General features: G+C 43.8%; 1 protein-coding gene across 6 annotated transcripts in view; it reads right to left on the reverse strand.

The window, feature by feature from the left end:
• The window catches only part of SORCS2 (sortilin related VPS10 domain containing receptor 2), an 863,992-nt gene that overhangs the window by 80,701 nt on the left and 759,482 nt on the right, over window positions 1-23,809 (reverse strand). For all 6 annotated transcript variants that reach the window (XR_012904391.2, XM_075930786.2, XM_075930785.2 and 3 more), the window contains 2 exons: window positions 9,328-9,474; window positions 7,722-7,824 (listed from right to left, as the gene is read on the reverse strand). Coding sequence is in view for 5 of the 6 variants with exons in the window: in XM_075930786.2 (XP_075786901.2) it covers window positions 7,722-7,824; window positions 9,328-9,474 (250 nt within the window). In the remaining variant the exon portion in view is untranslated. The remainder of the gene's footprint in view (window positions 1-7,721; window positions 7,825-9,327; window positions 9,475-23,809) is intronic.

A 23,809-nucleotide genomic window follows, 5' to 3' on the forward strand; every position in this document is an offset into this window, starting at 1 on the left:
CTGCAGTATAGCAAAAGCGTGCACTGACAACCAGGTGGCTGCCCTGCAGATCTCTACAATGGGCTCCTGGGTCACGAAGGTGGCAGAAGAAGCTTGAGCCCTGGTTGAATGGGCCATAATGGACGGAGCTGGCACATACGCTAGCTCATAGCACTCCCTGATACAGGAAGTGATGCAAAATGAAATATGCTGGGCTGACACCGGCAGGCCCTTCATCCTGTCAGCTATGGACATGAATAACTGGTGGGACTTCCAAAAAGGTTTTATCCTGTCTAAATAAAAGGCCCAGGTTCACCTAACATCTAAGGTGTGTAGAGCCTATCTGTCCCAGAACCATGAGGTTTTGGATAAATAACCAGAAGAAATATATCCTGATTAATGTGACCACCTTGGGCAAAAATGCAGGGTATAGGCGAAGTCTAACCTAGTCCTTGAGAAAGATCGTATATGGAGGGTCCACTGATAAACCCCGCAGCGCTGAGACCTTCCTGGCAGAGGTAATGGCCACAAGGAAGAACACCTTCCAGGACAGGTGCAAAAGGGAGCATGTTGCCAGTGGTTCGAAATGGGGGGCCATGAGCCTAGTGAGTACTAGGCTAAGGCCCGAATGGGGCAGGGGCTTATGAGGATATACCCTGTCCAACCCCTTAAAGAAGCGATGCACCATAGAGTCTGCGAAAACAGACTAATCCCGTGACTCCGAGTGCAAAACCAAGATGGCCACCAAGTGCACCCAAACCGAGGAGGGGGCAAGGCCTTGGGTTCTAAGGTCCAGGAGGTAATGCAAAAATAGCTGGGAATGGGGCATTCATGGGGGCAAAGGATGAAGCACTTCCACTTTGCCAGGTAATAGGCCCTCGTAGAAGGTTTATGATTCCCCAAAAGAACCACCTGAACTTGTTCCGAGCTCTGCCTCTTCATGGTGGTCAGCCACAGAGCTTCCACGCCATGAGGTGTAGGGACCAGAGGTTCGAATGGTGAAGCCTGCCAAACTCCTGAGAGATCAGTTCTAGGTACAGGGGGAGGACTAGGAGCTGCTCCACCAAGAGTTCAAGCAGGGCCAGGAACCAATGCTGGTGGGGCCACACCCGGGCTATCAATATCATGGAGGCATGGAACTCCCTGACACTGAGGATCATCCTGTGAATCAGAGGGAATGGAGGGAAGGCATACAGCAGGCCCCGGGGCCAGGAAACCAAGAGTGCCTCCCCCAGAGACCCCGGGTTGTGGTTGAAGATGGAGCAAAAATGGGGGTACTTCCTATTGCCTCGGGTTGTGAACAAGTCCAGGAGGGGAAATCCCCACTCTTGGAAGATGGGCAGGGCACATCTGCCCTGAGGGACCACTTGTGCCCCTCAAAGGATCTGCTGAGGTGATCTGCCAATATATTCTGGGCCCCAGGGAGGTAAGAGGCTACCACACAAATGTCATTAGCTACACAGGACTCCCAGAGGAGGAAGGCTTCCCAACACAGAGGGTAAGAGTGGGATTCACCCTCTCTGTTTATATAAAACATCGCTGCGGTGTTGTCCATCAAAATTGAATTGTGCTTGTTTCAAAGCTGTGGCAGAAAAACACTGCACACAAGGCGAATAGCTCTCAGCTCTCCAAAGGGAGAGATCCCCGATAAACCACATACTTTGAGTGTGATTTCTGGGAGAGCATCACCACCAGTGCCGCAGCCACAGCCGGTGCCAGTACCGGCATTGATGTGTGTGCTGACAAGTGCAGCATCGCACATGCTGCCAGGCCTGAAGTCCTCAGAGAAGACGCAGCTGGTGCCAACCTCGATGACTGTCTGCCAGAGGTGAGAATCCCTGTGCCAATGTCTACCCCCACACTCCCGGCTGGGAAAGCAGAGGTAAGAAGTCACAGGGGACTGGTAGGGTGCTGTGCAGAACTAAGGGGTCTGATTTCAATCCTCCACACTCTCCTTTGTTGGTGGAAGCACTCCAGTGGAGGACATGCATCACCGACAGAAGGGGACTAGTATAAACATCAGCCCCATGCAGTAATTAACATGGTGGCTCTGTCAACTTAACAATGGTTGACTTAAGAGTGCAGTGCAGAAACAGCTTTACATGGTGGAATGTTTCCTTTCTGCATGCATCGGTGACATAACTATAGTTTTCTGCCGCATTTCCAACTCTAAGCTTTCACTGTGATTGCTGATTTCATTTTCTTAAACCTAGAACAGTTTTACCTTAAAAGCAAATAATCATCTTCTGCAATTGCATTTGAGCTCAACTACTCTTCTAATTGGAGAGTTTTCCTAATGTCTAACCTAAATCTCACTTGTTGCAGATTAAGCCCATTACTTTTTGTCCAACGTTCAGTGGATGTGGACAATAGGTGATCACCGTCATCTTTATAACAGTCTGGAACAGATGTGAAGACTGTTACCACATCTTGCCATACTCTTGTTTTCTCGAGACTAAACCGGTCCAGTTTGTTTATAGATCAAGTTTTCTAAATATTTTCACAGTTTTGCTTTTTCCTTCTCTGCGCTTTCACCAATTTGTTCACATCTTTCCTGAAGTTTGGTGCCCACAGTGCTCTAGCCAAATCCCAGTGCCAGATAGATCAAGACAGTGACTTTCAGTGCCTTACATATAACAAAAGACAGAACTATGTAGCACTTTAAAGACTAACAAGATGGTTTATTAGGTGATGAGCTTTCGCGGGCCAGACCCACTTCCTCAGATCAATATGTGGAAGAAAATCGGCACAACCATATATACCAAAGAATGAACAAAATCTATGCAACATTCCTAGTGAATTAAAGCACAAATGTTCTCACCTTCCTTTTGGGTAACTGTGCATACTTGGTATCATGTAATGTCTGTTACACCCAATATAAAACAATGAAAAAAAAGAAAGTAGCAAAACTTGAATATGCTAAGGAGGGAAAATACAATGTGCGTAGGACACACACACACAAAATTCCAAACAGAGAATAATTTGAAAGACAGGTGAGTCAAAGGGAGCCTGGGGCAGCTCCAGGGAATAACCACCATCTCTTATTTTTTTTCTTGGGAGTTATGCAGCATGTTTGTTCACAGCTAACTTTCAACATCTCTTCCACCCCACACTACCTGATCTTTTTTTCATCCAGAATCTCTATGCAAGCATTTTATACAAAATGGAAGAGCTTCAACAAAAGAAATGGAGTGAGACCCAGCATAGAATTGTGTAGCGAGTAGTGTACTCATTGGGAAGGGTGGGAACTGGGATCATATCCCTAATCCACAGCAAGTATTCAAACTTGGTCTCCGAGAGCCCTGATGAGAACCCTAACTGCTGGGGGAAATGTTACAAGGTGGAGGAAGTGGAGGCAATTAATTTGGCTAATTCTTGTCAAATTCACAAATAGTTTTGTGTTAACTGAAATGGCATTTTCAGCAAATAAACTATTTGTCCAAAAATCCCTCACTGCTATAGTCATAAATATTAACCACTCACCCACAGTCTAAGGTTCAATGAATACAATTCATACACACAAACAATTGCAGTACTGCCCATGTCTTCCACTCGTCTAGTGATTCAGACCAAATTCTGCCCCTGGCTACATCAGAGTAAATCTGGAGTAACTCCACTGGATCACAGCAAAAACAAGTATTTTCATTTACTTCAGTGGTGTCTGGATCAGGCCATGTGCACTGTCTGCACTCAAATAATAGCCCTAATAATTCTCTAATAGCTGGAACTTGAGGTATAGAGGTTCACATTCTTTTGAAAAGATATATATACACATTGCCTCTGGTGCCTCAGGTTTAACTTAAAATATCATATAAATCTTTCTCAGCCAATCAAAAAGGTATACTAGTAGGCCTACCCCCTAGCCTGAATTATCGCAAATGAAAAGTTCCCTCAATTTTAGTTTCTGTTCCTTTTACACAAATTAATACTTGGAGCATCGCTGACACCCTTTCCATAACCCAAGCCTGTGTGTGACACTTTTGTTTATTTTATTTTCAAGCCATTTTAACTTCTCAGTGTTACATTTTCCAAACGTGTGTTATGTAATTAATTATTTAATTAATTACTTTTCCGATCTTATTTTCTCATCTACATTATTCTTTGCTTAACATGCAAAGAAATGGGTACCCAAATGTAACACACAATGAGATAGTTTTAAATTCTTCAAATATGAGGTTTCCCCTCCCAAAATTTAGCAAACTTCCTCTTCTGGAAGCTTCTGTAATGTGTCTAACACACAGCTTAAATAGTCATGATTTATTTCAAGCTATGGCTAGCTAACGAATACTTTTTTATTTCAAAACTAATTGTCACAGCATAGAGTAATAAGGCAAAACAATTTTTGGTCAAATGAGACTGCTCCAGCCAAGTGTTATTTGTTTGGCAATAGGAAGTTTTGTTTATAACATGTGTTTTGGGGGAGGGGGTACATATCTTACAATGTCTAGAGGAAGAGAAATTCTGAGGGTCCCCAGAATCTATATGTGTCAGTAAAAGTCAAACATCTGTCTGTTCTTTTTTCCTTAATATGAATGGTGCCATAACATGCAACCTACATTCATGAAGACATGAACATCAATCTGTTTACAGCACATCTGGATCAGAGATGACAAAGAGTAACTTAACCATTTAGCAAAGCAAGTGAAGTACTCAATATATATTTTAATTAACCCTGCAATTTGTTCAAGAATGCAGTGTGCACTAGTAGCTTGATTTATTATCTGGAAAAGAGGCTGAGAACAGAAAGACAGCATACTAGAATCTGAAAATGTACACTTTTAGTATTTTTTGCAGAAGAATCCTTCACAGGTTTGAGGCTGAAAGTAAAAATTTACACATCAATTGCAGCATGTTGAATAGAAGCTTTTGCCAAGATAAAATGCAGTAAAATCAAATATAAATGTAAAAGCCTATTACATTCCTTAAAGAGAGCAGCAGAGTTATTTAAATATAATGTTTTAATGTGCAGCTATTAAATTTAATATTTTGTCTGCATAATTTACATACATTTAACTGCTAACAATATTTATTTATCAGAACTATATATGAAATTTTAATAAAGTAGAATTTTCATTCTGTAAATTACAAATGCTGAGGCTTGAAATGATGCAATGTTAACATCCTATAATTCCCAAGCATTCTAGGTATGAATGCTGTTCTCTACTTAGTTATAATTATTTGAAATTAAAATAAACGTGCAATTCCATATCCTGAACTGTATGATTTGCACACCAACATTCCATTCCTTCTCTCATTAAATTTAATGGTATTATTCAGATTTATTTCATTCAGAGCATGATGTATCCCAAACACCCACACTGTCCTTACTGATTTGCATATGTTCATCAATTCTCTGACCAGGCCACTAGGGAAATATAGTCTGTCTCAGGGTATAAAGTATTTCTGATGAGAAATGTGTTTATTGTACAAATTTTGCCAGATAAAACTGAACACCTCATTTCATTGCTTTGTGCACCAGCAGAGTTGCCAATTTTCTAATGGAACAAATTGGAACACCTTTGTCCTACTCCTGCCCTACCCTTCCCCGAGTCCCTGCCCTCACCCTTTCCCTTCTCCAAGGCCTTGCCCTCTCACTTCATCCCCCTTCCCCCTCCTTCACTTTCACCAAGCTGGGGCAGGTCATTTGAGGTGGAGGAGGATATGAGGGCTCCAGCTTGGGGTGCAGTTTCTGGGGCAGGGCCAGAGGTGATGAGTTTGGGACACAGAAGGGGGTCTCAGGGCAGGGATTGGGGTGCAGGGGGAGGTGTGAGGACTCTGGCTGGGAGTGAAGGCTCTAGGCTGAAAATAAGAAGTTTGGGGTGCAGGAGGGGTTGCAGGCTGGAGCTGAAAGATTTGGGGTATAGGAAGGGGCTCGGGGTTGGGACAAGGGGTTGGGGTGTGAGATGGGATGAGCGATCTGGATGGTGCTTACCTCAGGAAGTTCCTGGGAAGCAGTTGGCAGGTCCCTGCAGCTCCTAGGTGGGAGGCCAAGCAGATGCCACACTCTGCCTGTGCTCACAGGCTGCCCTGCAAATCCCATTGGTAGCATTTCCTGGCCAATGTGAGTTGCAGAACTTGTGCACCGGGCACATGGAGCCACCCTGGTCTGCCCCTACATGTAGGAACCGCAGGGACCTGCCAGCCCCTTCCTGAGAGCTGTGTGGACCTAGAGGAGGTAGAGAGCATCAGCTTGCCTTAAGGTTGGCGGTGCTGAGTGTAGCCACCAGGAACCCTATTTAATCAGACATTCTGGTTTAAAACCAAATATTGGGCTACCCAATGAACCAGGTTTGAAAGACTAGATACTAAGTTAATACATGTTGGCTGACTCAGCCTTTCCTCTTCCCTGGTGCATTCGATTTGCTCTGGAGGGGGCTTTCAGAGGAGGACTCAAATACAAAGGTTTTCTCCCTGCTTACCTAGGATATCTGCAATTCCATGGCATAGTCTATCATCCTATACATTTGCCCAGTATTCTTGGCCAAACTTTCCTCCCCTCCCATCCCATACTGTTTTTGTAGAGATGTCTGCCACCTGTGTTCTTGGTTGTTGCCTCGTGCTGCCAAAACAGCTGTATTTCAGATGTGTACTGACTCTTATATGCACTTAGAGCCAACTCCTTCAAACTGCTAATCATGGAAAATCCTTGTTCACAGATTTCAGTGGGATTATTCCTTGGAATAAGGACTAATCCATGGGTAAAGGTTATTAGGAATAGCCCCATAGCTTGGAAAGCATTTGAATTTGAACTAGACTCAATCAGGTCTAGTTCACGGTTTGGTCCATATCTTCAAAGCTCTCACAGAACTGGGCCCAAGGCATGTAGAAGATGGCCAACTGTGATTGATAGTTCTACTCCTGAGGCGCAGTAGAATTTTCCAAGCCAAGGGTACAGCTCCTCGCTGAAAGAGACAGCTCTTTCTCAGGGGTTGCTCTCAGAGAAGTCTTACCACCAATTCAAAGGGCACGGTGCACTTCCTCTTCCTACCTTTTCTGATACGAACCCACATTTAAAAAAATTAAACAAAAGCAACCCTATTAAACCCAAACACTACATTGCAGACATAGAGGGAGAGGTTGAGAAAAAGAATGAACCATGTGTAACCTATGCTTCATGCACTGGTAGAGGGTAATCGGATACTAGCATGATGAGGGCAGTCACTTTGCTATAATACAATACAGTACATCTGGCAATAACTTGATTCCTATACTGTCATGATTGTCACTTTTACCTCATCTTTCAGGCTTTCGCTGTCATGGATATAGAAGTTAATAAATATTGTAAGATAATTATATGGGCATTAAGTATAAGGGGAAAAAAAGATTTGCTGCTCCACCACAGATTTCCTGTGTGATCTTGGCCAAGTCACTTAGAGTCACTGTGCCTCATTCCCCCACATGGAAAGCAGGGATAATGGTGCTTCCCTACTTCATAAGGGTCATTAGAACAAATACATTAAAGATATAATGACAGTGATGGCCATATATGACTGATAGACAGCTAGATACACAAAATGCACCTGGCCACTTGTGATATTTGGGATTAAAAATTCCTTCCAATCACTGCAGGCTTCTTGTTGATAACCTCCTATTCACCAATTTGACCCATCACATTTGACCAGCCAAATTCAGTGGCAATGTTTATAATACAGTCATAATTATATCATTATTCAGGAGATTAAATGAGAAGTGCAAGAAACAACCAAGATAGTTGGGGGAAAAAAGCATTTTTGTGTATTTACCTGCCCCCATTATGAGCCCTGGTGCAGTGTCCTTGGTATGGACTGTTCCTGACACATATGGATTGTCTGCCCAGCGGAGATGGAGATGAAGATGGCAATCAGGCTTTAAGGAGAAGAGGAAAAACACAGTATTTTACAAGCTGTTAAGAGCAGTTCTCCTACTTTGGTAATTAATGCATAATCAGAAAGTAGCATGCAGTGATAACTGCCTTACAAAAAAGAGGGAAGAGACTAAATTTCACTAAGCAAGGTCCAGAATAAAATATTAGTTTGATGTATCTAGAGGGAACCAATTACCCTGGCTCTGTATATTTCTGTGCCCTTAAAACAAGGTCTGCAATTCAGAAAGAGACAGTGTGAAATTATAGCACAAAATAACTTTCTGACAGAATGACTGCTGAGATCTTTTGAAGAGGCAATAAAATCACCAAAGATTTATTTGTTGTTGTTGGTTATCATCATCCCTCGGCTCCTTTTACGCATTTATCAGCTAACAGAGAATCAGATTAAAAACAACTATTTTACTGAAACATCTTCTGTCAGGGGAAAAAATCATCTGAAAAAATATTTTAAATGACGCTTTTGGAGTGAGTTTGATCGTATTACTCATTAATTAACTTACTGGTTTCTGCTCTTTCCGCAGTGGTACAGGAAGCTCAATATTCCTCCCCAACTAAAGTTAATGGAAGCATTGCTAAGGACTTGACTGAGAGATCATGCCCTAAGTGAGTCCCTGATCCAAAGTCCATTGAATTCAAGAGGAGTCCTCACTCTGATTTCAAGTGGCTTTGTATTGAGTCCTGGGGAATGAACCAAGTATTGCTGTAGCCTGGCCTTTTGAAGAGAGACAATATCTCCCCCAATTTCAGTCTTTTATTCCTACTATGCAGAGAGGGATAAAGATTAATCTGTGCCCCTGAGTTTGGACACATACTCTGGCCAAAAATGCAGCATTCTAAGAGCCCAGGGGAGTAGAGAGCCTGTAAGAAGGACACCGGGGATCTGCCTGTTAGTGCTGTCTCAACACTTATGGGTAGCTGGGGCATGTAAACAAACCACAGTAATTTTTGCTCATAAAAAGAAGTTTTTTGACAGCACTAGCCATTTGACTTACATTTCCAGGAGACTTTCCCTCTCCCTCACTCATTGGGGCAATTGTGTTTTACCATTAAAAAACACGAACACAAAAACAGGAAAAAAAAAGTATTCGTATTTTTAATCCTATTGATGAAGTGCTCTCATTCCCACATCAGTTCACTGTGGTGTAAATTCATTAATAATTAATGAAGGACTGCCTTGAATCAGGATGCCTGGGCAGTCGGTTGGAGCACAATTGTCTCACACTAGTCAAATTAAGCCCCAACAGAAGAATGTGCAATGCTGCAAATGGAGCAAACCACAGATTAATTTGGCCCAATAACTTGTGAAAGCATCTTAAAGGTAGAGAAATGAAAGCATACATCCACATCTGGTGTAAATAGAGGGGAAGGTAGATTGCTTTAGATAACTTAACTACTGTTCACTTATTTATATTTCAACATATTCTACAAATAGTTCTTGTGCACATTGGAGAAAACAATAGGAATCATTAAAAGAAACCACTTACAGGTTTACAGTTGGTTGGTTTACCATTCATATCAGAGATTGGAGGGGTCAGATAGTCCCAGTCACGGCCTTTGTTGTAGCTTATTAGAGTCATAACTTTCCCATCAATTTTTTGATTGGCCAAAAAGACTCCTTTAACACCTCTGACCTGGAGCATAAAATTAAAGAGGGTTAATGACTAGCTTTCAAACACTTCCTCAGTATAGATAATTCCTGGTATAGAATCTCATTAGAAACTGAATATTCTAGCTATTTACTCTTAAAGGGAAAGAGAATGGACATTAAGAAAAAATAAGTGAGCTCGTACTTTTGGTTTCTGAATGTATTTCAAGACATTAGTAGAATGTCTACCCTATACATTTTTGACAACGTATATCACCATATTGCTTGTGCATCATGTGCATGCTTGATACTGAGTTGCACATTGGGATACTCACCTATGGTGCATTGACACAAGCACTCCTGGTGATTATGTACAGTGACAACTCAAGGAGCCATCTACTGCACTCTCTTTAGGGAAGTTTTGGAAATCCATAGTGGGCAGAACATACCACGCAGGGATGACTGGGAGCAAGAGGCCAAACTTCCCAGCTTGTAACTGATTACACCCAATGATGTCATCTATATCCTGTAATTTTCATGCTTTTTAAATAAAACTCCACAAACCCACTCTATTCTCACTGTCCACCATCTCTGACAGAAGCATAAAGCCAGCACAGCTCTACTGTTACCAAGAGCACTGAAAGCACAGGATGCATGCACTTCCGGTATTTGCAAAGCCACAAGAAGAACTGAATAAAAAAGAGCTGTGATGATTCCGTGGAGGACAGACTGCTGTGGGAGATAGCAAGAACCAATTCAAGTTTCTTGGGAGAATTCAGAGCAGCTGCAGATGGTGGACCCTCATTTCTGGGCCTGAGAAATAAGCACTGACTGGCGGGATCACATCACAATGTAGTTTTGGGACAACAAGCAGTGGTTGCAGAAGTTTCAGAGGCATAAATCCACACTTTTAAATTTGTATGCCAAGCTTGCCCAGAACACAGCTGCACGGACAGCACAGCAATTGCACCATCGGAAGCCTGCAACATCGGATGGCTTACTGATCAGCAGGATATCATCTGGGGGTTTTAAAATCCTCTGTGGGGGCTAGTGTAATGTGATTATGCAGGGCCATTAATCATCTCCTGCTATACAGGACTGAGACTCTCAGCAACGGGCAGGATATAATAGAGGAATTTGCAGCCATGGGATTCCCAAAGTGTGGTGGGGCAATAAATGGCACTCATATCCCCATTTTGCCACAAGACCATCTGGCCACAGAGTACATCAACAGAAAAAGCTACTTTTCTATGGTTATGCAAGCTTTAGTGGGTCACTGGGGATACTTCACCAACATTAGTGATGGCTGGTCAGGGAAGATGCACAAGGTGCTGATCAGAAACAACTTGCTTCTTTCCTAACAACTGATGATATGGAAATGACAACAGTGATCCTGGGGGACCTACACCGTCTTCTATTCCCCTTGCCCATGAAGCCATACACTGGTTCTTACCTCAACAGCATCAAGAAAAAAATAAATGACAAACTCAGCACGTGCAGCAAAGCAGTTGAATGTGCTGTTGGTAGACTGAAGAGATGCTGATGTTGTCTGTTCACTAGATTAGACCTTAGTGAAAAAAATCCCAAGGTTATAGCCAACTGCTGTGTCCTGTGCAATATTTGTGAAACAAATGGGGGAAATTGCTGCAGGAAATTGCTGTTGAGTGTGGAGATAGTGCAGCTATCTGCTGAAACTGAATAGCCACTATGAGGACTATTAGAAGAACTCAACACGTAGTTGTACAGCTGAAGAAGGCTTTGAAAGAGTACTTCAACAGTGACCCACAGCAAAGAACCTGTAGCACATTGTGTTCTACGTGGTCTTGCTATTTTGGGTCTTGTTAGGAATTGTGTAGTCCTTGGTGTATGTATATAACCCTCTCAATGCATCTATTAATTTTGTGGTGCTTGCTGTATGTTTATGATTATTACACTGTTTGTCACTGATCCTATGAGTTGTGTCACAATGCACAAGAACAAGTAAGTTGGTGCTTTCAGTACTGCTGGGCATTCTGCAAGATATATTTCAAACTAATACAGATGAATTATTTTCCAGATAAATAATTATTTCCCAGTAATCAAAATAAAGGCAGTCCCCGGGTTACATGGATCCGACTTACATCAGATCCCTACTTACAAACGGGGTGAGGCAACCCCGCATTAGTTGCTTCCCCCCAGCAGACCAGGGAGACGCAAAGCTAGCGCCCCCCTCAGCAGACCAGGGAGATGCGGAGCGGCTTTTCTCAGCAGACACCTCAGCTTGAGAATAAAGGACTGAGGGAAGTGAGGTGTGGGAGAATAAAACTGAGCTCTGGAGAAATGTTTGGCTAGAGTTTCCCCTACAATATGTACCAGTTCCGACTTACATACAAATTTGACTTAAGAACAAACCTACAGTCCCTATCTTGTACGTAACCCGGGGACTGCCTGTACTCCAAAATGCTGTGGAAGTTAAGTAGCAAATACACTACAAATGTAATATATATATATGGAACTTAATAAAGGAGAAATAACATTTAAGGCCATTTCAATACACATACAAGAACCATGATTCTCACAGGTCAGTACATGTGAAGCCAGGGTTGTCATTAATGTCCACAGTGGGGCCCCTTATGTTTAGTGGAATGTTGAAAAGAGTGCTCCCTTTTCCTGCTGAGACTTCTGTGCCTTTCTCCATATAATCTGCAATCGTGCTCCAGGCCCTCTGCTCATGGTCTGGTGGACCACTGCCTTGAAGGATCTCACTGAATAGGTCATCCCAGGTCCTTTTCTTTCTCTGGGTTATCTGGCTTAGGCATTCCATGGGGGCTGGAGGAAAACCTCTTATGGCCACCATAATGGCAGCAACAGATAAAACACACAGATGTACCATTGTCAGCAGAGTCACAACGGACAGGGAAAGTTCAGATTCAAAACTGCTTTCTCTTGCTCCCCTAAAGTTTTATACAAGACATGCTTATTGACACTTCTGGTTTGGCATGCGTGTAAGCACAGCACCACTCCCAATACCAGCTATGATGAATATGGTCCAGTAGGGGAGAGGGAAATGTGGAAGGAATCGCTTGACTGCATGAAACTAAGTACAAAGCTATGATTTTAAGTATTAGCACTGTTTTCCATAGGAGGTGGTGATCTTAGGTGATATCTCCCTCCTGAGGGTGACAAAGGCAGTGAGTACAGCTGCTGGTGGTGTCCCAAAACTGCCCAGGCCTCCATGCTACTAGCCTAAGGATGTTAAGAGGTGGGTAATTAGGTAATCGTGTAGTTGACACAATTTGTATTGTCTACACAATTAGTTGTTAAGGGAAGGTACTATCTCCGCTGTGTCTCTGCAGTTTAAATGTGGTCAGAGCCAGGCACAAAGGCAGCCCAGGTCCTACTCTGTTTAAACTGTAGAGCTGCAGCAGGCATAACTCTTAGACCCAATGCAAACCAGGACTGAGCAGGGCTTCCTCAGTCCAAGCTCTTGACAGGTCCAGCAGCCCCTGTCTGCAGGGGGTCTCGGCGGGAAACTGGGATCCTCCGCGAACACGGCCTGCTGCAGAGCTGGTTCCCCCCAGCACTGGCTTCTGTTCCTCCCTCTTGCTGCTGCTGATATAGAGGCAGCAGGGGGCAGAGGGTGCAAGTATTCAACTTGATTACCCAATAAACCTGGCATTATCGGGTAGTCAACTAATTGTCTACTCTTTTACATCTTTATACTAATCTGTTTACTATAGTGAAGCATAGTGAAGTTATCACCAACTGTCATTGGAAAGTGTTCTGTTTCTGCAAAATACTTAAACAAGCATGTAACTTTACATATGTACTTCTACTGAAGTCTAGAAGACTGCTCATATGAATGAAGTTCATCATTGTAGTAAAGATACAGCAGTCCCGTGGAATGAGGCACACATTTTTGCTTATCGCTTATCAGAGAAAGGTTCAAAAGAATTTTGGTAAACTGGCAACAAAAAACGAGCAACAAAAATGATTTTTAATGTATTGGGGGGAAGGATAGCTCAGTGGCCTGCTAAACCCAGGGTTGTGAGTTCAATCCTTGCAGAGGCCATTTAGGGATTTGGGGCAAAAAATTGTTAGGGATGGTACTTGGTCCTGCTGTGAAGGCAGGGGACTGGACTCTATGTCCTTTCATGGTCCCTTCCAGTTCTAGGAGATAGGCAATCTCCAAATCTTTTTTATCTCTATTTAGAGCCCCAGGAAGGACTGGGGAGAAATAACTTAGAATGGCCCTGATGAGGGTCTATTTTGAAATAGCAACAATGGAGTGTCTACACATGCCTTATTTCGAAACAGCTATTTTGGAATAGGCATTATTCTTTGTAGAATGAAATTTACATATTTGGAAATAAGCCGTCCGTTATTTCAAATTTATTCTGAAATAAGGAAATAGCTGTGTAGACGCTTGCATAGTTATTTTGGAATAATGGCCGTTATTCTGAAATAATTTTCCTGTGTAGACATAAGATGCCATAGGACTACTTAAAGATTGAAAGGCAGCCTAATGAATTCAGCTATGCTACTTTATTCCAGCTCAGGTCCTGGCCTAGACATTTGTTTAGTTATAAAGTGCTCCATCTTTCAGAAGAAAATGAAGGTGATTGGGTACTATAAAGTATACAGAGCTATGGTCATTTATTTTCTTGCATTTTACATTTATCTTTTGTTCTTTTAAAATGTCTATGAAAACTTTTCCAATAAAATTCATATGAAAAGAAAAAAAGAAAGATCGATGTGATGCAAATTCTTTCTTCACTCAGATGCTCTTCACAGAAAGAGTTTTTCTAGACAACATACCGTATTTTCCGGCGTATAAGGTGACTGGGCGTATAAGACGACCCCCTAATTTTCTAGTTAAAAGATAGGTTTTCGTCTTATACTCGCCGTATAAGACTACCCCCCCTTAAGAGGCCAACCGGCAGCGCCCCAGCGCCCCTCCGCCTCCCCGGCTTTGCTCCCGGTGTCCCTGGTCTGCTGGAAACGGTCCCCAGCAGACCAGAGGCACCGGGAGCAAGCCGAAGCGGCGGCGGGGTCCCGCGCCTCTGAGGCTTTGCCAGAGCAAAGCCTCAGAAGCGCGGCACCCCGCCGCCGCTTCGGCTTGCTCCCGGTGCCTCTGGTCTGCTGGGGACCGTCTCCAGCAGACCAGGGACACTGGGAGCAAAGCCTCTGAGGACGCCGGCAGCGGGACAGCCACGGCGCGCCTGGGATGCCCCGCTGCCGGCTTCCTCTGCGGCTTCGCAAAGCTTCGGGGGAAGCCGGCAGCGGGGCATCCCAGGCGCGCCTGGGCTTCCCCGCTTCTGGAGCCCCTCCGCGGTTTTGCTCCGTGTCTTCCTGGGCTGCAGACCAGGGAGACGCGGAGCAGCTTTTCTCGCCCCGGAGTACACGGGCGGCGGGACCACGAGGTCCCGCAGTCTGTGTCCTCTGGGGCGAGAAAAGCCCCATTCGTACCTGCAAGTCGGGGACTGCCTGTATACCCGGCGTATAAGACGACCCCGATTTTTGGGGGATGTTTTTTAGCATAAGAAGTCGTCTTATACGGCGGAAAATACGGTATATAGGACTGGCCTGAAATATTCAGTTGCTTTTCCCTTGCAACAATCATCCAGAAGAGTTTTATGAAACTTTTATTTTTAATGTTTAGTAAGTATGATACTGCTTCAGTGTGCCTCTGAAATGGAGGTAAATCTATAACATTAGCTATGTTAGCCAGATGCTCAAGTAATCTAACTATAGACTTTCACTGTTATTAACCAATTGCAATTGATAAAATATTAAATCTACTTTTTCCTAAGATAATATATATAATATTTAATTTATGTTTATGTGTATACATTAATTATTTCCCATCACACTGTTTCAATATGAATATATAGAATTTTAGTATATGAAAATGAATTCATATTACTGTGGCTCTTTTAGGTAATGTTGATCATTAATTTCGCTCCTGTCCTGAACCACTGAGTTCTGAGTAACACTGCCTTATTAGACGTCCAAAAAGCCAGAATCAGGAAAAAAGCCACCCTGTTTTTTAAAAAAAAAGTTGATTTAGCAGGGAAGGAAAGGAATTTGTAAACAAAAACAAAAACATATATAACATAAGAAAGGATAAGCTGATAGTGATGAATATAAATCAGAAGTTAGCAACTGCAAAAAATTGCCAGAGGAAGCCAAGGGACACAAGGATAAATCTATGGCCAGCAATATTAAGAACAATAAGGAGATTTTTAATGTATTAGGAACAAAACAAATCCCAACTATGGGTACAGGGGAAAATGGTAGAATTACCAGTAATAAAGCAGAAGAGGCATTAAGTGTTCAATAAATATTTCTGTTTTGTATTTTGGAGGGAAAAAAGATGGTATGGTCTCAACATGTGGGGTTGATAGCTTTCTATTAATATCTCTCGGGGATGTTAAACAGCTGCTACTAAAATCAAACATTTTTAAAGCTCCAGATAACTTGCATTCAAGTGTTTTAAAAGAGCTGGCTAATAAATACGCTGGATTAGTAATATTGATCTTCAGTAAGTCTTGCAGTAGAAGACTGAATAAAAGGTAACTCTGTGACAATTTTTAAAGAAGGGTAAATGGGATACCAATTGTCATTACAGGCCCATTAGCCCGACACTGATCCTAGGTAGGATAGTGGAGGATCTGATAAGGGATTTTATTTATAAAGAATTAAAGCAGGTCATTGTAATTTATGCAATAACATGGATTTATGGAAAGCATGCGTCTCAAACAAACATAAAACTTTTTATGAGATTACAACTTTTGTTGATAAAATCAATAGTGTTGACATAATATACTTAGATTTCTGTAAGGCATGTGACTTGGCATTACATGCTATTTTGATTAAAAAAATAGAATGATATAAAATTAACATGGCACCCATTAAATGGCTAACTGAAACGTAATTGTAAATGTAGAATCATCATAGAGTGTACGTGTTTCCAGCATGGTCCTGCAGGAATCTTGACCCTAAACTATTTAAAAAATGTCTCAATGACCTGGAAGAAAACATAAGATCATTACTGATTAAGTTTGTGGCTGATACAAAAATTGGAAGAAGAGAAAACAGGGAGTGGAAATTAATGAAGATAGGTTGCTGATTCAGAGTGATTTGTATCACTGGGTGGAAGCAAACAGTATGTATATGAATACAGCTAACTGTAAATGTATGCATCTAGAAGCAAAGAAAGTATGTAATTGGGAATTTAGTCTTGGGAAGCACTAATTTTGAAAAAGATATGATGGTTGCAGTTAATAATGAGTTGAATGGATACTCTCAGTTTGACAGTGACCTGAGATGTGATCGTGGGAAGCATGAACAGGGGAATCTTGAGTAGGAATAAAAAGGTTGTTTTTCTTATATATTTGGCACTGTGACCACAGCTGGAATACTGTGTTCACTTCTTTGTCCACAGCTCAAGAAGAAAGATGATAAATTGGAGAGGTTCAGAGAAGAGCCATGAGCATAATTAAAGGATTAGAAAACACTCCTCACAATGGTAAATTCAAAGAGCTCAATATACATAACCTAACAAAGACAAGATTAAGGGGTGACTTGAGTATAGTTTATGTACTCAAATGGGGAACAAATACTTAATAATGAGCACTTCAACCTACTAGAGAAAAGTGGAACATGGTCTAATGTCTGGAAGCTAAAGCTGGACAAATTCAGACTGCAAATTTTTAAGTGAGAATAAATAGTTTCTGGAATAATTTATCAAGGGTCATGGTGGATCCAATATCACAATGTTAAAATCAAGACTGGATGTTTCTCTAAAAGATCTGCTCTAGGAGTTATTTTGGAGAAGTTCTATGGCCAATGGTATACAGAACGTCAGACCTCATGATCACAATGATCCTTTCTAGTGTCTATGCTCTCTGACCCTGCTCAGAGGAACCTAAGGGCCCAGAATCTAATGGAAGTACAACAGGAGATCAGAATGGAGAGTGGGGTACATGGAGAGGCAGAGATGTGGAAGAAGAAGAAGAAACAGCAGCAGCAGCAAGGAGTGTGTCTGTGTATGGCAAGAGAGACTTTTAAAGGAGATCTTGCTCTTTGATTTTGGGATCACATTCTTCAAAGCTTTCATCAAGAAGAAAAACACTTTGCAAAATTAAATGACATTCCCTGAATTCAGGCCAAAATGCTTTCTCCCTCTCTTCAGCAGATGTGGCTGCTTAACATAACCTGAGGATTTATTACTGCTTTTTACTTGAATAAGTGTTGTTAGCTCCCTGTATAATCAGGAATGGCTAGTTATACTGACATTGTTATTCTGAATACTCTTTCATCCCTCTCAATCTGTAATATTTAAGAGTATAATTTGTCCTCGTTCTAAACACCAACTCCCTTTGATATTAACATTAATGAAAACTCTGCATGCAGATTTATGGAACAGCAAACCTATTAGCACGGTATAGTTTTAATACTAATTATGGGTATGTCTACACTAGAAAGTTAGTTCGAACTAACGGACGTTAGTTCGAACTAACTTTCCTATGCGCTACACTAGCGCTCCGCTAGTTCGAATTTGAATCGAACTAGCGGAGCGCTTAGTTCGAACTAGGTAAACCTCATTTTACGAGGACTAACGCCTAGTTCGAACTAGCTAGTTCGAACTAAGGGCTGTGTAGCCCTTTAGTTCGAACTAGTGGGAGGCTAGCCCTCCCCAGGTTTCCCTGGTGGCCACTCTGGCCAACACCAGGGAAACTCTATGCCCCCCTCCCGGCCCCGGACCCCTTAAAGGGGCACGGGCTGGCTACGGTGCCCGTGCCAGGTGCAAGCCTGCCAGCACCCAGCCAGCAGACCCTGCACCTGGCACGGCACAGAGCCACCCACCCGATGCCCCCCAGCCCACCCCCTCTTGCCGGGACCAGGCTGGCGGCTCCCGGGAGCTTGCCCTGGACCGCAAGAGGCGGGCACCTTCATGGGCTAGTGCGGACATCGTGGATCTCGTCCACGATCTCCGCACTAGGCACAGGAAAGTGGCCGGCTAGGTCAGGAGAGCTGCCAGCCTGGCCACCCAGGACCAGGTGTGCATGAAAATCAAGGGGGTCCACTGAGACCCCCGACCCTGAGCCCTGAGCTTACAATGGCCGTCCTGGGTCAGACCAAAGGTCCATCTAGCCCAGTAGCCTGTCTGCCAACAGCGGCCAACCCTAGGGACCCTGGAGGGGATGGACCGAAGACAATGACCAAGCCATTTGTCTCGTGCCATCCCTCTCCAGCCTTCCACAAACTTTGGGCAGGGACACCACTCCTACCCTCTGGCTAATAGGACTCCATGGACCCAACCTCCATGACTTGATGTCACTTCCCTTTAAACTCTGTTCTAGTTGTAGCCTTCACAGCCTCCTGCAGCAAGGAGTTCCACAGGTTAACTATTTGCTTTGTCAACAACAACAACTTTCTCTTACTAGTTTCAAGCCTGCTACCCATTCCTTTCCTTTGGTGTCCTCTAGTCCTTCTTTATGGGAACTCAGGAAGAACTTTTCTGAATGCACCCTCTCCACCCAACCCCTGCTTTTAGAGACCTCTATCCTGTCCCCCCTCCGTCTCCTCTTTTCTAAGCTGAACAGTCCCAGTCTCTGTAGCCTCTCTTCATCTGGGACCTGTTCCCAACCCCTGATCATGTTAGTTGCCCTCCCCTCTCCCAGCCTTTCTCTTCCCCTCTCCCACCTCCTTTTCCCAGTCTCCCCCAGTTTTTTTCAATAAAGACAGAGTCAATGTTGGAAGAAACGTTATCTTTATTTTGTACATCAATAAGAAGGGGGGCTAGGGAAGGGCAAGTGGAAGAAGGTGAGGGAGGAATGGGGTACGAGCCCCCGATGGGGAGGACTGGGCTGGCTCTGCGGGCTTCTGGGGGTGGAAGCTCTCCTGCAGCCCCCCAATTACTCCCTCTCCCCAGATGGCAGCCTGCGGCAAGTGCAGCCGGGCTGATGGCCGAGTGGTGTGATGTGCCCAGTGTGGGCACTCAGGGCACTCCAAGCCAGAACTTCTTTGCAAGCGGGGCACCCCTTACAACTGTGTGTCCGGGGTGGGGGTCGGGACCCTTTAAGCGCAGCCCTCGGCTAGCCTGAGACAGTATCTCCATGCTCTAAGTCCTCCTTTTATGCCCTGCCGGCACTGCTTCCGGCCATCATTAAGCCCTGTTCAGAGTCCACTCAATGTGGACTTACTAGTTCGAACTAGCAAAACGCTAGTTCGAACTAGTTTTTAGTTCTAGATGTGTTAGTTCGAACTAGCTTAGTTCGAATTAACTAATTCGAACTAAGTTAGTTCGAACTAGCGCTGTAGTGTAGACGTACCCTATGTTATTACTGATGATTTGCATGAGGACAGTGCTCCCCAACTTTTTTATACCATGGACTGGCAAATCCATTCACAATCTGTTGTCAGACCGGTAACATTTTATTTGCATATTTCCATGTTCATTACATGAATAATGAATATGCAAATATGCAAATAAAATGTTGCCTGTCCGCCTGGCCCCAAACCAGCCCCTTGCTCCCCAATACCTTTGATCTCCACCTTATGACACCCTTTGACCCCCACCCCATGTCCTGTGCCCTTTGACCCCTTAGCTACAGTCCCCCTATAGCCCATGCCAAGACCCTTTTGCAACACCCCTAATCCGTGACACCCAGCTAGTGGTCCCCCTCTCCTCCCCCTCTGCACTGCCCCGAACCCAGGAGGGCCGACTGGCCTGTGGACTAGGCCACAAGGCCGTATTGACCCCCAGAGAAGGGACCTCTAAAGACTGTGCCAAGAGGCCGTATTTACCCTCAGAAAGGGGACCTCTAAAGACTGTGTCAAGAGGCCGTATTTACCCTAGGAGAGGGGAACTCTAAAGACTGTGCCAAGAGGCTGTATTTACCCAAGAGGGGGGAAGTCAAAAGACTGTGCCAGGAGGCTGTATTTATGGGAACTCTAAAGACTGTGCCAAAAGGACATATTTACCCAAGAGGGGGGAAGTCGAAAGACTGTGCCGAGAGGCCCTATTGCCCCCAAAAGGGGGGGACTTTAAAGACTGAGCCATTGGGCCAATATGGGAGAGGTCCCAACCGAGGGGGGGCACCCCCTTGACAGGCACCTAAATAAATCACCATGTTTTCAAATGTGTGCAGCTCCAGTTACATGAATCTAGATCAGTGTTTCTCAAAGTGGTCTGTGGATCCACTCTGAGAAACCTGCTAACTGACTGCTGTGATGTGTTTATTTACCAGCCATGGAGCCTCGCAGCTCCCATTGGCTCCGATTCACTGTTTGCAGCCAAAGGGAAGTGGTGGCTCGGCCCACACCACTTACTATGGCTTCCCTTGGCTGCAAATAGCAAACCGTGCAGTGGCCAGTTAGCAGGTTTCTCAGTGGATCCGCAGACCACTTTGACAAACTGTGGCCAGACAGCCCGCCTCCATATCATCCATCTTATTTGCCTTCCTGAAGCATACAGGACAGAGAAGGAGCAATAAAATCAGCATACTCTATGCTGGCTCATCTGATCCTGAGAAGCTGAAACATAGATATGAGGAGAGATCAGGATATGTGAGACTGCCACCGGCTGGCACCTATGTTGATTCGAACACACACACAGTCCCTGAGAGGAATTTCCCACTGAGAAAACAATGTCCAGTACTTCAAAATTTAATCATCTCAATTCTCTCTTACAAGTGTAAATTAAGTTCACAACTTCCTTGTAAGAACTGGTCTCACAGCAGACAGACCAGCATCAATTGGCATTACAGATAAGAAAGAGAAATACGTGACCCCATGATTATAAAAGATGGGCCCAGCATACACTCACTTTGAGTGTCATTCTACCCTCTACCTGCTGGTCGGGTTAGGTGTTTGACCTCCCGAGGTTCTATGGGGACGCCCACCTCGTATTTTCGTCTTTCCTAGGAATTGAGGGACTGGCCCTGGCCTGACATGCTGGAGTCGAGAGGCACAGAAGGGGGTAAAAATTGTACCTGGATGTGGTCCTCTGTCTTAAGTGTGCACATAGAAAGAGTAAGCTGTTACTTGGTACCATTATTTCTATTTTTCTATCTTTATCTTCTTTGTAACCATTTTTAAAACCTATATTTTGCTAATAGTTAAGAAATAGAACAATAGCCATTACAACCATATGATTTATAAGCTTCCTGAAATAAACCTGTAACTGTTTAAGTTTTAACCTGACTCCTTCAGTTGCTGTAACAGAACCAAGCACAATTTAAAAAAACTTCAGCCGGTCTAAAGGGACAGTTATAGGAAGAGCTTGGGCGTTTGGATCTGTGTCACTCCCAGGTGACAGGATCCACTGGGGCATCTTTCAGTCTTTCCCCAAGGCTGCCCGCTGCAAAGGAATTATGAAATTCTAGCAGCTGAAATCTAAGATGTAATAAGCTCTTCCTATATAACGGGGCGTCTGTTGGCCTGCTGGCCACCCTCTGCGATGGGACCCCGGTCCTAGCAGTAAAGGCACGGACGTTAAACCTTTTCTCGGAAACATACACACACACACTGCCCTGACCGTCGGCTGACACAAACACCGATCAAGATGAAGCAGCACATGTTCAACAGCACTCAGCAGCCAGCAGCTTCTATTGTTCAACAGTAATTTTCTTCTTTTAACTAGACAGTATGATAAACACTAACTACAGGGTGAACCTCCATGGTCCAGCATCCTCGGGACCTAACTGATCCCAAAGTAGGGAGTTTGCCAGACCATGGGAGGTCAATTCCGTCCCTCTGCTTATGGACTCCAAGCTCCCTGGGGTCCGTCAGCAGACCTAGCAGAGCTCCCCTGCCACCAGGCCGCCATCTCCTGGCTCTGTGAGCCACTCATGGCTGCCACTGCTCCACTGCCCCAGGTCATTGTGGCGGCAGGGCTGCTGGGGCTGCCATAGCTCTGCGGGCGGACGTTGGAGCTCTGTTGCCCAGGGCTGCTGGGCTCCGCTGCCCTGGGGCTGCCAAGGGTTCCCAGCTCCAGGGCCGCCAGGGCTCTGTTTTTCGGGGCATCAGAGCTGCCGCAGGGCTGCTGGGACTCTGTTCCCTGGTTCTGCTGTGGCTCCCCTGCTCCGGGGAGACATTTATCTAACCTACTCTTAAATATCTCCAGAGATGGAGATTCCACAACCTCCCTGGGTAATTTATTCCAGTGTTTGACTACCCTGACAGTTAGGAACTTTTTCCTAATGTCCAACCTAAACCTCCCTTGCTGCAGTTTAAGCCCATTGCTTCTTGTTCTATCCTCAGAGGCCAAGATGAACAAGTTTTCTCCCTCCTCCTTTTAGATACCTGAAAACGGTTATCATGTCCCCCCTCAATCTTCTCTTTTCTAAACTAAACAACCCCAATTCTTTCAGCCTTCCTTCATAGGTCATGTTCTCTAGTCCTTTAATCATTCTTGTTGCTCTTCTCTGGACCCTTTCTGTAGAAACTACTGCAGAACTTTTTGTGCCAATTTACTTTGAAAGGGGTGGCCCAGCATTTCTAGCATATATTGTGTGCAGTGCTCACGTAATGGACAATTGTGTGAATGTTACAAACATTCAACTGAAGTCACTGGGGCTAAGTCAGATGACTGAAGAATCAATGTATTAGCAAGGCTGCAGTTTGGGTTTAAAATAAGCAGGTACTAGCACCATCTGTGTAAGCTGTAAAATAAGTGTCCGGTCCTGTAATCTTTACTCGTATGAGAACTATCACTTATTTCAGGATTGGAGCCCTGAAACATGATCTCAACATGCTTGTTTTGCATATCTATGCTAAGCTTGTGGCTGCTTCACCTTGACAACACTTGTTACAATATTTCAAGACCATACTGACTTTGAATCACTGCTTCTTTCTTTCTTTCTTTCTTTTAAAGAAATATTTCAGAGGTTAATCCCTGCACACACATGCAACCAGAGCAGAAAAGATGTACCTTACAAAAAAGATAAAGGATATAAGTGAAAATTAATGCAGACAGGTGAAAATCTCCAAAAGACAATAAAGTAGATGCTAATGTAAAGCATGAAATAAGGTGGAAATAAGGGTGGAAGATAATTAAAACAAAGCGGAATTATGCATTAGTTGAAAGAGAAATTCTTAAATCCCTTGAGAGTTGTCTGCATTTGGAGGTGCAATTTTTTTTCCACAACACTTTTATGGAAACACCCTGGAAGAAATCCCAAGTCAGAAGAAAAACCCAAATCAACAGCTACCCAGTAATCTCTCTACATCCTGGCAGCCTTATTTTTATTAATTATGTTATACTATGTAAATAACTCATCACAGAAAACCCTTGTAATTATTATTTGCTCATTGCATTCCAGTAAAGAAAACAAACAAACATATTTCACCGTAATGCAGCAACAGTTGGCAAGCTTTACATTTTCTATATG

The sequence above is a fragment of the Pelodiscus sinensis genome, chromosome 4 (genome assembly GCF_052426305.1).
Source record: "Pelodiscus sinensis isolate ZL-2025 chromosome 4, ASM5242630v1, whole genome shotgun sequence".
Taxonomy (NCBI): Eukaryota; Metazoa; Chordata; order Testudines; family Trionychidae; genus Pelodiscus; species Pelodiscus sinensis.